Source organism: Hypomesus transpacificus, chromosome 2 (assembly GCF_021917145.1).
Source record: "Hypomesus transpacificus isolate Combined female chromosome 2, fHypTra1, whole genome shotgun sequence".
In the NCBI taxonomy this organism is placed as follows: domain Eukaryota; kingdom Metazoa; phylum Chordata; class Actinopteri; order Osmeriformes; family Osmeridae; genus Hypomesus; species Hypomesus transpacificus.
In genome coordinates this window covers 12774908-12790220 of record NC_061061.1, presented here as the reverse complement: position 1 = coordinate 12790220, position 15313 = coordinate 12774908, and the positions used below count along the sequence as shown (strand labels likewise).

Genomic DNA, 15313 nt, shown 5'->3' with positions numbered 1-15313 from the left:
GTAGAGAACGTGGCTGCCAGGAGACTGTGTGTGCAGCAGGATGAACCCTACGGAGAGATCAGGATTACTCCAGGACCTTCCTTCACTGAGGAGCCCATGGCTGTGTGACACACACACACACACAGATAATCAAGTGTACACCCACTAGGATTCCACACTGACCAGTTTACCACCATTTCTTGAGCGTTTTCTCTTTTTTTTTAATGAAACTTTTATATGACATTTTTGACTTTCCATTGTTTGTTTGAAACAACAAATATCAACTGTTAATGTATTTTCTCTACATTTTAAAGGTTAAGGAAACATTTTATACACATTTTATATGTTATGACATGACCAAAAGGAGTTAGGGAAGTTGAATTAAAACATTGAATGTTTTTAGGTGCCTACTTCATAAATTGCTATTTTATCTTGTATTTAATCTTGACCAGGATCTGTTTATGCAGAGGACCCTTTTGACCTACTTGTTTGTGTGTTGCACTTGACAGCGTTTCCCTCCTACTCAATAAAGTTGAGACAAAACTGTGCAGCCGTGTGTCTTGTCAAGCATGGAGGTCACAAGGTTGCCAGGTTTGGGTCACGACTCCTGCGGTTGCCATGTTGGGACCATGCGGTTGCCAGGTTTGGATTATGCGGTTGCCAGGTTTGGATTACCCAGTGTATGGACCCTGGTAAGGAGAGGTGTGAAGGAAAGCGTCAGAGAGTAGCAGGGTTAAGGAGGTGACTGGAGGAGGGGGGAAGAGGGGGAAACTGGATGCCCCCCCCCCTCCTCCTCCTCCTCCTACCCCCCCCCCCCCCCAGCACCACGTCTTGATTCTCCAGGAAGTTCCCAAGACAGGGTGGGACCAAGGGGGGTTATTATTAGTGTTTGTCCCTGCTCTCTCTCTGGCTCACTTTCTCCCTCCTCTGTCCCTCTCATGTAGCTTACCTTCTCCTCCGCTCTGGCTGGGCGTCTGTCTGCTGCTTTGGCCTTTTCACTCTCTTTACTTTGCCAGTTTTTTTTTTTTCTTTTTTGAAGGTTGTTTTGTGCTCCATGTTGTAGTCTTTCCAGTTCTCTCTCTCTGTCTCTCTCTGTCTCTCTCTGTCTCTCTCTGTCTCTCTCTGTCTCTGCCTCTCTGTCGGTGTGCTGAGTCCCCTCCTTCTCTGTTGGCTACCCTCGCTCTGCCTCTCATCTGCCTTCGCTCTCTTCTACCCTCGCTCTGCCTCTCATCTGCCTTCGCTCTCTTCTACCCTCGCTCTGCCTCTCATCTGCCTTCGCTCTCTTCTACCCTCGCTCTGCCTCTCATCTGCCTTCGCTCTCTTCTACCCTCGCTCTGCCTCTCATCTGCCTTCGCTCTCTTCTACCCTCGCTCTGCCTCTCATCTGCCTTCACTCTCTTCTACCCCCAACCTCACCCTTTCTCTCAGGTTTCTCTCATCTTGGTCTCACTAATGTCTTTCTCTCTCAATGGTGTCTTCTCAGCTTGAACTCTGATTCATCTCTCTATCTCTGTCTCTCTCTCTCTGTGTCTCTCTCTCGTGAGTCATGGGGAAGACAGAGTTGTACTCGGTCTATAAGAGATGTCTGGACTGTTTATGCCTCTGCTTTTCTGTGAGTACCCACCTACACCTCTCTGTCCTGCTGTCTGCTCTCCTTACCTGCCCCCCCCCCTCCTCCCCTCACCCACCTTACCCCTCTCCACCCCCCCTCTCCTCCTCCCCTCACCCACCTTACCCCTCTCCTCCCCCCCTCTCCTCCTCCCCTCAGCTCTGTGTTGATGTCAGTTTTGCTGTGGTGCTGGTTGCTGTGCCTTACTCCTGTTGGGTTGAGGTTCAGGGCTCTCTGGTTCAGGGCTCTCTGGTTCAGGGCTCTCTGGTTCAGGGCTCTCTGGTTCAGGGCTCTCTGGCTGCTTCGGTACTCTGTGTGAGGATAGATTTCTCCACGCAACCCAACTCTCCACCTACCTGAGATCTTCTCTCTCACAGGCTGTGTGTGTGCGTGTGTGTGTGCGTGTGTGTGTGTACGTGTGTGTGACTCTTCAAGCCACCCTGGAGGCTGTGTGTTCTCAGCAGTCAGCTCCTGATATTAATAACAGTTTTAGAATGTGGATGGAAATAGAGAGCAGCGCTTAGCGAACTAAGCAATCACTTGACGTGTGATGAACCCTCCTCAGACCCAGCAGAGGAGGTCTGGAGCAGAGGGGGAATCAACTGGACAAAACATGTCAACAGTGTTTCCAAAAAAACTGATGAAAAGATAAAATCAACAATATTATTTCTCGTTAAAGTGTGCCGATCCTTCACTGTGTGTGTCTGTTAGCTTGTGTGTCTGTGTGAGTGTGTTATTGTGAGGGTTTGTCGGTCAGTTCTGCCCTGTCAGTACTGGGGTCAGATGGCCGACTGTCTTTCTAATCTCAGCATCTGATTGGTCTATGATGGGGAGAAGGGAGGGGCTGGGGGCATCTGAATGGTCTATGATAGGGAGAAGGGAGGGGCTAAGGCATCTGATTGGTCTATGATAGGGAGAGGGGAGGGGCTGAGGGCAGAGTAACTCACATGTTTTTGTTCTGTCTCTTTACCCATAATCCTCAGCGGCGCAGCCGTGAGGGACCAGGCAGGAAGGGGAGCGACAGAGAGAAAGGTCACCTGGTGTACCAGCCTGGAGATCTCCTGCAGGAAAGATGTAGGCCATCCTTATGCCTCACACCTTATCTCCTCACATACTAACTCTTCACACACTAACTCCTCACACACTAACTCCTCACACACTAACTCCTCACATACTAACTCCTCACACTTTAGCTCCCTGTCTCATGCTTAACCCTGGTAACATCAGCCTTCTCTCTCTCTCTCTCTCTCTCTTTCTCTCTCTCTCTCTCTCTCTCTCTCTCTCTCTCTCTCTACCTCTCTCTCTACCTCTCTCTACCTCTATCTCTCTCTCTCTCTACCTCTCTCTACCTCTCTGTGTACCTCTACAGATGAAGTTGTTAGCACGCTAGGGGAGGGCACCTTCGGCAAGGTCATTCAGTGTGTGGATCATGAAAGGTACTTCAGATCAAACACACAGAGTATGACCACCATTCACAGGTTTGAACATATAGGCTTTACGGTCTTTCTGTGGATTTGGTTAACGTGTGTGTGTGCATTCATCTGTGTGAGTGTGTGTGTGATCCAGGGGTGGGTCTTGTATAGCTCTGAAGATCATCAAAAACATGGAGAAGTACAGGGAAGCTGCCAAACTGGAGATCCATGCTCTGGAGACCATCCAGGAGAAAGACCCACACAACAAACAGTGTGTAGTGTGTAGTGTGTAGTGTTGACGTGTGTCAGTGTGTACATGTCATGGCTGAGGTCCATTTAGTTTCAATTCCGTAAATTCATTAAGTGAACAAGTCAAAAGTGAGCAAACCATTTCAAAAACCTGCACTGAAAACTTGCATTTGACGTTCCCCGTCTTAATTGTAAAACATTTGTGATTTTATTTAGAATTTATGGAATTGAAACCGAATTTGAACCGTGAACCCTAATGTGTGAGTAAGTATGTTGGTTTTCCTGAATCTGAATCTGATGTTTTCAAAAAGTCCCGTGGCCCATGTTGACTAAGACGTCCCCCCCCTCCTCTAGTCTGTGTGTCCGGATGCTGGACTGGTTCGACTTCCACGGACACATGTGCATCTCCTTCGAGCTTCTGGCCCTCAGCACCTTCGACTTCCTGAAGCAGAACAACTTTCTGCCCTATCCCATGGCCCACATACGTCACATGGCCTACCAGATCTGCAAAGCCATCAACTGTGAGAGACTATTCCAAGTTCCCCTCAAACCACATTTCACCAACATGGCCAGAGGGGGGCGCTGCCTCGTTCCATTACCTCACGTTGCTCTCTCTCTCTCTCTGTTTGTGTGCCTCTCTCAATATCTCTCACCCCCCCCCCCTGCTTATCCTCATTATATTCCTCCTCCTCTTCTGCAGTTCTCCATGACAACAATCTGACTCACACAGACCTAAAACCAGAAAACATCCTCTTTGTGAACTCTGACTACACTGTCTTGTACAACGCTGAGAAGGTATCTGGGGGAGGGGGGGTTGTCAAATTCTCGTAAACACCAATAGGAATCTGACTCGCCCATCCGCCTGCCTGTACCTGCACCCCCCCCCCCCCCCCCCCCCCCCCCCCGGACAGAAGTGTGAGGAGAGGAGGGTGAGGGACACCTCGGTGAGGGTGGTGGACTTTGGCAGCGCCACATCGACCAGGAGCATCACTCTGTGGTCATATCCACCCGCCACTACCGCGCCCCTGAGGTCATCCTGGGTACAACCTCATCACAGGGGAGGAGGGGGGACACCATGGGGGCAGCTACAACTGGGTTTAAGGTCAACAAAGAGGAGGAAGGGACCAGGGGGAGGGGAGGGGAGAGGAGAGGGGAGGAGGAGAGGGGAGGGAGAGCAGAGGAGGAGAGGGGAGGGAGAGGAGAGGAGAGGGGGGGAGGGGGGAGGGAGGGAAGGAAGAGGAGGAGGGAGGGGAGAGGAAAGGAGAGGGGAGAGGAGGGGAGGGGAGGGGAGGGGAGGGGAGGGGAGGGGAGGGGAGAGGAGGGGAGAGGAGAGGAGAGAGCTCTGGCTCCTTGAGATGTCTCTGCTGTAAGTGGATAATCAGTGGTGAGTGGTGTCTCCCCTGCAGAGCTGGGCTGGAAGCAGCCCTGTGATGTCTGGAGTTTAGGCTGCATTCTGTTTGAATATTACCAAGGTTTCACCATGTATCAGGTACAGTGTGTGTGGACCTGCATGCTTGTGTGTCTACATCTCTACGTGTGTATATCTGTGTGTGTGTGTGTGTGTGTTGCATTGATCTCTGCTGTGTCGTTTTGTTTGTCAGACTCATGACAATATTGAGCACCTGGCAATGATGGAGAGAATACATGGACCGCTACCTATCAGGATGATACCTAGGAGCAGGTCAGACACTCTGACTCTCTGTCTCTGTCTGTCGCTCTCTCTCTGTCTCTCTCTGTGTCTCTCTCTCTCTCTCTCTCTCTCTCTCCCTCTTTCCCTCCCTGTCTCTCTCCCTCTGTCTCTCTCTGTCTCTCTCTCTCTCTCTCTCTCTGTCTCTCTCTCTCTGACTCTCTCTGTCTCTCTCTCTCTCTCTCTCTGTCTGTCTGTCTCTCTCTGTCTCTCTCTGTCTCTCTCTCTGTCTCTCTCTCTGTCTGTCTCTCTCTCTGTCTCTCTCTGTCTCTCTCTCTGTCTCTCTCTGTCTCTCTCTGTCTCTCTCTCTGTCTCTCTCTCTCTCTGTCTCTCTCTGTCTCTCTCTGTCTCTCTGTCTGTCTCTCTGTCTCTCTCTGACTCTCTCTCTCTCTCTCTCTCTCTCTCTCTCTCTCTCTCTCTCTCTCTCCCTCTTTCCCTCCCTTTCTCTGTCTCTCTGTCTCTCTCTCCCTTTCTCTGTCTATATATCATTCTCTCACACACTCCATATTGTCATCACGAAGCACATCCTGACACAGAGCCCCGATCCAGACCTCAGATGTGTGATGTCATCTCAGGGCTAACGGGAAGCAGAAACTCTTCACCCGAGGGAGGCTGAACTGGAACGAGAACTCCAAGGAAGGGAAATATGTCAAAGAGAAATGCAAACCACTGAGGGTGAGTCACGAACACAGCACATGCAGGACACAGCACACACTCTACACACAACACAAGTCCTAACGGCGTCTCTGAAGGGACTTCATCAGGTGTTGCTTCCATGAAAGGTTACCTCCTCTCTCTCTCTCGCTCTCGCTCTCTCTCGCTCTCTCCGACTCTCTCTCTCTGACTCTCTCTGTCTCTGACTCTCTCTCAGAATACCAGCTGTCGAAGGGTATAGAGCACCCATCAGTTGTTGGATCTGTTGGAGAGGATGTTGGCGTACGAGCCCTCCAGACGTCTCCCCCTGTCCTCCGCCCTCCGTCACCCCTTCTTCCTGCCCCTCCAGGAGGTCAGACGAAGCCACGTCTGGGACAAACAGCCCGGACATCAGCACATGACCCGGCGGCACCTTGGCTCTTCTGACCTTTGACCCCTAGTTTGGCTGTGGACATGTTAGCTGATATGTGGACTCCCTGAAACCAAGTGTTTCCTTCTTCTATCTACCTCTTCACCCATCCCTCTTTTCTCCCCGGCGTGGGATTCATTACTGAACAGCAAAGGGAGGATAATCATTTGAAGACATTGTTTGACAGTCACCAACGGCCAATCAAAATTGCTGTGAGAATAAATTGAGAATCCTGATTGGATGGAAGCGAGTGCGCGGGTGCGATGAGCCGAGGTTCCACTCTCACTTGACAGAGCCTGACCTTGATCCTGCTGGAGCACACACACACACCACACACACACACACACACACACACACACACACACACACCACACACACCACACACACACACCCACACACACCACACTCACACCACACACACCACCACACACACACACCACACACACACACACACACATACACACACACACCACACACACACATACACCACACACACACACACACACACACCACACACACACACACACACACCACACACACACATACATACACACCACACACACACACCACACACACACGCACACACACCACACACAAGCAACCACACACCGCACACCACACACACCACACACACACACCACACCACACACATACATCCATGACTGGGGATTCATTTGGTGGAACATACTTTGTCAGGGACAGAACTGTGAAGCTGGAAATGTTGACTGTTATGTATCGATGATCCTTATGTTTGTGGTCAACCTCTCCTTTCTGTGTCTACAGTAGCGTCATAACACCATTTATTAAACAGAGTTTATTATGTTACTGTTTACTCGCACTGGTGTCTTGGCAGAGCTTAAGTGAATGCAGTACAGTATCAGAGCGTGTGTGTGTGTGTGTGTGTGTGTGTGTGTGTGTGTGTGTGTGTGTGTGTGTGTGTGTGTGTGCGCGCAAGGAGGTGGGATAGAGAGAGAAGAGAGGTGAGGGAGAGAGAGAGAGGTGAGGGAGAGAGAGGTGAGGGAGAGAGAGAGAGGTGAGGGAGAGAGAGAGAGGTGAGGGAGAGAGAGAAGAGAGGTGAGGGAGAGAGAGAGAGGTGAGGGAGAGAGAGAAGAGGTGAGGGAGAGAAAGAGAGTTGAGGGAGAGAGAGAAGAGGTGAGGGAGAGAGAGAAAGGTGAGAGAGAGAGGTGAGGGAGAGAGAGAAGAGAGGTGAGGGAGAGAGAGAAGAGTTGAGGGAGAGAGAGAAGAGGTGAGGGTTTTATTTGTTCAGCCTTGGCAGGTCTGACAGACTGCTTGGAGTCGCTGAAGCTTAGTCACTGCATGTCTGAAAAAGCCTATTTTCCGTGTGTGTGTGTGAGGATGTGTGTGTGTGCATTAATATGCATGTGTGTGTGTGCTTCATCCTCCTGTCATTACTGACTGTAATCTCAGTCTCCAAGGCAGTGCGAGGGTGTTAAGGTGACTGAATGAGGCTGCAGTGAGAGCAGAGAGAGACGTGAGCTGCAGGGGGTGGAGAGTCTGGGTCAGGCTGCTAAATGAGTACAGTCCCTTACAAAGAGAGAGACTGTCGCTACACTAAGTTTGATCACCTGTTGTAGTCTTCCATTGTACACACTGATAGATAACAGAGTAGATGAAAGCAGAGTACAGTAGAGTACAGTAGAGTACAGCAGAGTACAGTAGAGTACAGTAGAGTCCTCATGAAGTACTCGTCATTGATGCAAACTTCTGTTTAGAAACTTTTTTTGAACATTTTCTTTCAACCTTTTGACTTTTCTTTCTAAAAACAATTATTTGAAAACCTTTCGTAGTGTATTTTTGTTTCCTTATAAGCTATTTTTCCACACAGTGAAAGGAGAGGACTTTTTTTTCTAAATATTTTGGAATATAGTGTGTGTGTGTGTGTGTGTGTGGGGTCACGCTGGCTGCCCTTCAGATGACAGACCCTGATCCACCTGATCCACCTGATCCACCTGATCCACCTGATCCACCTGATCCACTGGGGAATCCTTTAAGTAGCTCCAAATGGTTAAATGGTTCCGTGTACACACACATCTACTGTACCTCAAATTCAAACACATTCTTCTCTGTACAAGTCCTTTGCTTTGGGGTGTTTGGGTTAAATAATCATTAAACATCATTGTGCCAATGACCCTTTTCTTTGATCCCTCAATGGCTGGAAAAGCCTCCTGCCTCCTCCTGCCTCCTGCCTCTTCCTGCCTCCTGTCAGCCTCCTGCCTCTTCCTGCCTCCTGTCAGCCTCCTGCCTCTTCCTGCCTCCTGTCAGCCTCCTGCCTCTTCCTGCCTCCTGTCAGCCTCCTGCCTCTTCCTGCCTCCTGTCAGCCTCCTGCCTCCCTCCTGCCTCCTGTCAGCCTCCTGCCTCCTGTCAGCCTCCTGCCTCCTGTCAGCCTCCTGTCAGCCTCCTGCCTCTTCCTGCCTCCTGTCAGCCTCCTGCCTTCTGTCAGCCTCCTGCCTCTTCCTGCCTCCTGCCTCCTGCCTCTTCCTGCCTCCTGTCAGCCTCCTGTCAGCCTCCTGCCTCCCCTCCCGTGGGAAGAGAGGACCATGGCAGCCTCATCTGACCTCAGATCTGGGGTCAGTAGGTCAGCTGGCAGGCAGCCTCCCTCCAGCCTCCTGCCTCCTGCCTCCCTCCTGCCTCCTCCTGCCTCCTCCTGCCTCCCTCCTGCCTCCCTCCAGCCTCCTGCCTCCCTCCTGCCTCCTGCCTCCTGTCAGTCAGTAGGTCAGCTGGCTGGCACCCTCCCTCCAGAATCTCGTTAAGGCGTAAATGTTGTCCTCACCTGTCAGAAACCAAGGCCAGACAGAGAGAGGGGCCAAAGAAGAAAGCAGTGATGATAGATGTTGTGTGTGTGTGTGTGTGTGTGTGTGTGAGGACTGTGTCATGAGCACACATGCCAGGTATTACTGTCCCCCTCCCTCCCCTCTCCTTCTCCCTCTCCAGGAGGCTTTCCCCTCCCTCTCTCCCCTCTCCTTCTCCCTCTCCAGGAGGCTTTCCCCTCCCTCTCTCCCCTCTCCTTCTCCCTCTCCAGGAGGCTTTCCCCTCTCTCCATCCGTCCTCATTATCCTGACTGATGAATATCCACTGAAGACCTCCAGCCCATCTGCCCAGCCTCAAACCTCCAGCGCCCGGGCCGCACGGACTGACCTCAGGTCAGATTACTTCTGGTTGAGGATGGAGGGCAGGACCAGCGCAGTTCTCAGATCTGCTCTTATAGCACCGCCTTGGCCAGACAGGGAGAAAGATATCCTAAACTGCAGAATCGTGCTGGAAAAGACTGTATTCATGTTATGCAGTGCCTAGCATTGGAGGCAGGGGGTGGAGGGGGACATGTCTGAAAGCCTGCTTCCTCTCCAGGGGGCAGGGGGGCGGGGGGGGGCAGGGGGTGGAGGGGGTTGTAACCCAGCATGACATCAGCTGTTGTGCCTCGCTAAGTCTCCCTCCACCTGTGTGAGTCATTAGGCTCGCTCCTACTGCTGCTAACCACATTCAGGCTCGTTAAGGCTTTGCCACGGTAATCTATGGGGGGCGGGGAGGTGTGGGGGTTGGGGAGGGGAGAGGATGGGGTAGAAAGAGGAGGGGAGGGGAGAGGTGAACCCTTTGGTAATCCTCAGGTAAGTCGACCGGCACTTGCTCGTGAGTAAGAGGACATGTCATCAGAAGAGGAGGTGAGATACAGAGGAACAGAGGAACAGAGAAACAGAGGAACAGAGGAACAGAGGAACAGAGGAACAGAGGAACAGAGGAGAGCTGTTAGTTTGATGTATTTTTCTTTGGCTCTGTGCTTTTGGGGGAAGCTGACCAAGGATTTAGCCTGTATGGAATCTGATAGGAGCCCTAAGAACCTGTCTGCTTGAGCCTTGGACCTGTGGAGGCTGCCTTGGTAGGGGAGGCTTCTCTGTGTGTGTGTGTGTGTGTGTGTGTCTGTGTGTGTGTGTGTCTGTGTGTGTGTCTGTGTGTGTGTGTCTGTGTGTGTGTGTGTCAGTATGTGTGTCTGTGTGTGTCTGTGTGTGTGTGTCAGTGTGTGTGTGTGTGTGTGTGTGTGTCTGTGTGTGTCTGTGTGTGTGTGTGTGTCTGTGTGTGTGTGTGTCTGTGTGTGTGTGTGTCTGTGTGTGTGTGTGTCTGTTTTTTCACCAGCCGCTCCATTACCTTCTATCTATGTCTCCGTGACTCAATTAAGATCTGGGATCTGGGATCTGTGTGTGTGTGTGTGTGTGTGTGTGTGAGTGTGTGTGTTTAAGCTGTGACTGTCTGTGTCCTTGTCCTTCCAGATCTCCACCCCTGAGTCACCACAGACAAACAACCCAGCAGTCTGCAAGTCAACAAACACGTGTGTGTTTGTTTCACAAGATCATCCATAGGAATAACTTCCTACACAGGAAATCAACAAAGCCGTGTACCCTGGGATGCTACTGAGGGTAAAATAACACTTGTAATACAGACCTCAGGTCCGGCGGGGGGGTGAATGTGCTCGCTGACACGCCCTCAGACTGTGGGGCCAGACAGCATGAGCTCTGTGGTGAAGAGATCTCTGAAGGTTCCCATCAAGATGCTGAGCGGCTGTGTGTCAGGGGTGAAGGAGGGAGGGACGTGGGGCAGCAGGGTGAGGAGGAGCAGGTTCGGAGGAGGAGGACGAGGTGGGCGAAGGGGCAGGGGGGGCCAGGGTGCCCCCTCTCAGTCGGGCCTCCCCTGGGAACCCCCGTGCTCTTACCTGGCTGACATGGAGAAGGAGAGGTGAGTGACACGGCCATGTGGTTAGGGAGAGAGGCCCGACAGGGCATCACAAACAACACACTACGTCTTGGCCTTTAGAGAAGTAGAGAGTAGAGAAGTACTTTTATTTCTCAAACAAATTATTTTGAATATTAAGACAAAGGATATATGTATTTGGCACTTTTTGTATTTCATCACAATGACACAGCACGTTAATCCCACTGTTCACTTTGCACTGAGACACTTGCCACCATAGGTAACCATTTCACTTCAGATTCTATGAGTTGTATTGAGGGAATACACATTTAACCCACTCTTCTGACTCGTGCGTTGTAGAGTGTGCATGGATTCAGGATGACTGTGTGTTTCTGGGTGTCTCTGTGTTCTCTACAGGAAGCTCAGAGAGGTGCTGAATGCACAGAAGAACGCAGAGAGAGCGACCATGAGGGCTCACTTCAGGAAGAAATACCAACTCTCAAAGGTCAGTGTGTGTGTGTGTGTGTGTGTGTGTGTGTGTGTGTGTGTGTGTGTGTGTGCGCACACAATTAGAAAGCGAAGAAGACAGAATAGGAAGCTACACACATGTTTATGTTGATCTCTATATACATGAAGAGAAATTAAGAGAATGGGATGGTTTTATTCTGCAAGATGTGGTATGCTCCTGATGGGTTCGTACTTAAGGCTGCTCCCTTTGTCCAACACGAGGGATCTCATCTCCTCGCTTCCTGTTTCCCTCCACCCTCCACTAGAACTGTAAGGACGCCAGCCACAGGAGAGCAGTTGGAGGAAAGCTTGTGCTCCCCCCACAGCTGGCCAAAATGGTACATCCCACAACCAAGACCAAGGACAAAGGCTCCGGCCTGCTCAGCGCGTTCCAAGGTCTGAGGTTCAACAGGGGGGTGGTCACAGGGAGCAAGCCCAGCAAGACACCCACCTCGACGCCAGCCAATCCAGAATCCTGCAAAGTCATGTGATCGGGGCGCGATTTGAATCATCATGCTTCATCCTTTAAAACGTGTTCTTTTTCTGTGTCTTACTGGTATCTGAATCTCTTCTGATGCCTCAACCATTGGGTGTGCTATGCTGTAGTGTGTAGTGTGCAGTGTGCATTGTGTAGTGTGCATTGTGCAGTGTGTAGTGTGCAGTGTGCAGTGTGCAGTGTGCAGTGTGCAGTGTGTCGTGTGGTGCAGGGTGTTTCAGCTGACGGGCCTGAAGTGATGCATCACATGGCACACTGTAGCGGAGCAGCTTCTGCAGGGAAGGAGTGTTCAGAATAAACGAGACTTAAGAGATCCACATCTGTGCCCGTTTGTCTCACCAACCCTTCGTCTCTTCCTGATTGGCCGAACACAGATCTGTCTCTTCCTGATTGGCCGAACACAGATCTGTCTCTTCCTGATTGGCCGAACACAGATCTGTCTCTTCCTGATTGGCCAAACACAGATCTGTCTATTCCTAATTGGCCAAACACAGATCTGTGAGGATGACAAGGGGAGGATGGTGTCATGTTGTGATAATGTCTCTCGTAGTGGAACACTCTCGTAGTCACTGTTAGGACTGTTCTGTACTGTTCTGTACTGTACTGTTCTGTACTGGACTGTACTGTTCTGTACTGGACCTAGCAGACTGAACCGGTGGGTCCCCCTTGTCCTTAGTCTGCCTGGTTAGGGGGTCCCCACACACAGGAAGGAATCTCAGGGTGTTGCACGTTCCACTGATGTGAGAATGTGTGACATGATAGCTTGAAATCGTTTTTTATGTTTTACAGAAAATATGCTAGTCTTCCTGTCTCTTTTCTCTGTCTTGGTGAAAAATCTTGGAATTCAGTTTTTTTTTTACATGAGCCCAAAATGTTACTTTATCTTTACTTCTTTCAACGTGTTTCTATCTAGTTTTTGTTCAAAGTTGTCATGCTAAAACAAAGTAAATTTTTAGTTGTAAAAGATGTGTTCTTTATTAAAGATTAAGTTTTCTTCCAACATCCACAAAAAGTTATCCTTGCTGAGTGTGTGTTTGTGTTGTGTATGGGTCTGTGTTAGGATGTGTGTGTGTGTCTGTTAACTCTAGACAGTGTGACATTTTGGCTCTGTTGTGGTTCTCTTGAACTCTGACCCCTAGAGAAATAAATCCTCACCTCTATCAGCTTTGTGATAGGTGAAGGACAGTCAGGGAGGGGGGGGGGGGTGGATAGCAACGAGAGGGAGGGAGAGAGAGAGAGGGATGGAGCGGGGGAAGGAAGGAGGAATATTCTGAAGAAGAGAGCCTAAGAACCTCATCTTCTGGCCGTACCATGTGGATCCAGGGGACGTGTGTGTCTGTGAGTTTGGCGGGCCGGCAGGCCCCCCAGCGGGGGCTGTGTGTGTCGGCTGGGGGGGCGGGGGCGCTGGCGGGGCGAGGGGTGGAGCAGGGCGGGCAGAGGGGAGCGGGCGGAGGGGTGCGGGGCTTCGAGGAGATCCCCCACACAGGCAGCAGCGGGTGGCTGAACCTGCTCCGCTTCTGGAGAGAGGATCGCTTCACTCAGCTGCACAAACACATGGAGAGAACATTCAACACCCTGGGACCCATCTACAGGTACACGCCTGCACCAACACGCGTGTTCGTGTCAACGATCCTTTTCTGTATAGCCGTAGAAAGTGTGGTCCAGATCATGAGAAATGATTCAGTACAAGTACAAGTGTGCTTTGAGTTCAGTGCATGTGCATGGTGGTCAGTGTGTGTGTGTAGTGTTGTTGTGTACATTCAGCGTGTGTGTGTGGTCCAGGGAGTGTCTGGGCACTCAGAGCAGTGTGAACATCCTGCTCCCAGCTGACATCAGCGAGCTGTTCCGCTCTGAGGGCCTGCACCCCCGAAGGATGACCCTGCAGCCCTGGGCCACACACCGAGAGATACGACAGCACAGCAAGGGGGTCTTCCTCAAGTAGGTCTCTCTCTCTCTGTGTTTGTGGGGTCTTCCTCAAGTAGGTCTCTCTCTGTGTTTGTGGGGTCTTCCTCAAGTAGGTCTCTCTCTCTGTGTGTGTGTGGGGTCTTTCTCAAGTAGGTCTCTCTCTGTGTTTGTGGGGTCTTCCTCAAGTAGGTCTCTCTCTCTCTGTGTTTGTGGGGTCTTCCTCAAGTAGGTCTCTCTCTCTCTCTGTGTGTGGTCTTCCTCAAGTAGGTCTCTCTCTCTCTCTGTGTGGTCTTCCTCAAGTAAGTCTCTCTCTCTCTGTGTGTGGGGTCTTTCTCAAGTAGGTCTCTCTCTCTCTGTGTGTGTGGGGTCTTCCTCAAGTAGGTCTCTCTCTCTGTGTGTGTGGTCTTCCTCAAGTAGGTCTCTCTCTCTCTCTGTGTGTGGTCTTCCTCAAGTAAGTCTCTCTCTCTGTGTTTGTGGGGTCTTCCTCAAGTAGGTCTCTCTCTCTCTGTGTTTATGTGGGGTCTTCCTCAAGTAGGTCTCTCTCTCTGTGTGTATGTGGGGTCTTCCTCAAGTAGGTCTCTCTCTCTCTGTGTGTGTGGGGTCTTCCTCAAGTAGGTCTCTCTCTCTCTCTGTGTGTGTGTGTGGGGTCTTCCTCAAGTAGGTCTCTCTCTCTCTCTGTGTGTGTGTGTGGGGTCTTCCTCAAGTAGGTCTCTCTCTCTCTCTGTGTTTGTGGGGTCTTCCTCAAGTAGGTCTCTCTCTGTCTGTGTGTGTGTGTGCGTGTGCGCGTGCGCATCTAAATCGTGTGGTGTCTTCAATACTGTATGTGAGCCTGCTGCTCTGACTGAACCTGAACCTGGCCCGTCCCCCCTCCCTCCCCACACACACACACACACACACCCACACACACACACACACCCTCCAGGAACGGGGCGGAGTGGCGTGCCGACCGCCTCCTGCTCAACAGGGAGGTGATGACGAGCGTTGCCGTGAGACGCTTCCTGCCCCTGCTGGACGAGGTGGCCAGCGACTTCTGCCGCCTGCTGCAGACCAGGGTGGAGAGGGAGGGGGCGGGGCCAGAGGGCCAACGCAGCCTGACCTTCGACCCCAGCCCTGACCTCTTCCGCTTCGCTCTGGAAGGTCAGAGGTCAACGTTTTTTAATCCGAGAGGGTCGACAGTTAAAACACAGCATCTGTGGTGTCGCTTTCACTGGGAGGTTTAGCGTGTGATTGTGTGTGTGTGTGTGTGTTCATGCTTGTGTGAGAGGAGCATGCCTGTGTGTACCTGTGTGGTGCGCGTTCTGTCAAGTTTTCCCTTTAATCATGCCGATTGGCCCTCAACACAAGTGCAGCTTTGAACAAATGAGACAGGAGTCTTCCTTAGTCATCGTTCAAACCCCATCAGGTCCTCTGCCACGTTCAGACAGGCTGAGTCATGGAGGCTGACGTGTTCTGTGATGGGACGCGGCGTCAGACAAACCTCCAAGATCAAGGGCACAGCTGATCAAGAGCCTTCACTCCATATCCCTCACCCTCTCTCTCCTCCCCCTACTCACACGCACAGACCACACAGTCTGTAACCAACCACTCACACACCGTCATCCTTTACTGCTACCTCCTGTTATAAAACCTTTTTTATCAATATATTCACTTCGGCAGATGGTTTATCCAAAGCACACAGGAGGTCCTTTAGGTTGAGGTTCAGCACACTG

The 15313-nt window shown here is 51.2% G+C and overlaps 3 protein-coding genes across 3 annotated transcripts in view; all 3 read left to right on the top strand.

Annotated features, from left to right (window-relative positions):
• Positions 1 to 878: 878 nt before the first annotated feature.
• LOC124477388 (dual specificity protein kinase CLK2-like) lies at positions 879 to 6372 on the top strand. The gene is given in 13 exon segments (XM_047035121.1): positions 879 to 1590; positions 2571 to 2661; positions 2957 to 3023; positions 3154 to 3270; positions 3603 to 3769; positions 3949 to 4043; positions 4160 to 4220; positions 4223 to 4288; positions 4655 to 4737; positions 4850 to 4929; positions 5511 to 5614; positions 5807 to 5835; positions 5837 to 6372. Coding segments are annotated over 13 exon segments (1212 nt in total). The 5' UTR covers positions 879 to 1524; the 3' UTR covers positions 6023 to 6372.
• A 4115-nt stretch (positions 6373 to 10487) lies between these two features.
• On the top strand, positions 10488 to 12469 carry LOC124478184 (complexin-3-like). The gene is made up of 3 exons (XM_047036376.1): positions 10488 to 10741; positions 11114 to 11201; positions 11470 to 12469. Exons 1-3 carry the CDS (start codon positions 10515 to 10517, stop codon positions 11692 to 11694), a joined length of 540 nt encoding a protein of 179 aa, XP_046892332.1. The 5' UTR covers positions 10488 to 10514; the 3' UTR covers positions 11695 to 12469.
• A 704-nt stretch (positions 12470 to 13173) lies between these two features.
• Positions 13174 to 15313, top strand: part of LOC124478177 (cytochrome P450 11B, mitochondrial) — a 5424-nt gene continuing 3284 nt past the window's right edge. The window contains 3 exon segments of the mRNA XM_047036362.1: positions 13174 to 13291; positions 13482 to 13637; positions 14527 to 14741. Coding sequence (XP_046892318.1) covers positions 13254 to 13291; positions 13482 to 13637; positions 14527 to 14741 — 409 coding nt within the window. The 5' untranslated portion in view covers positions 13174 to 13253.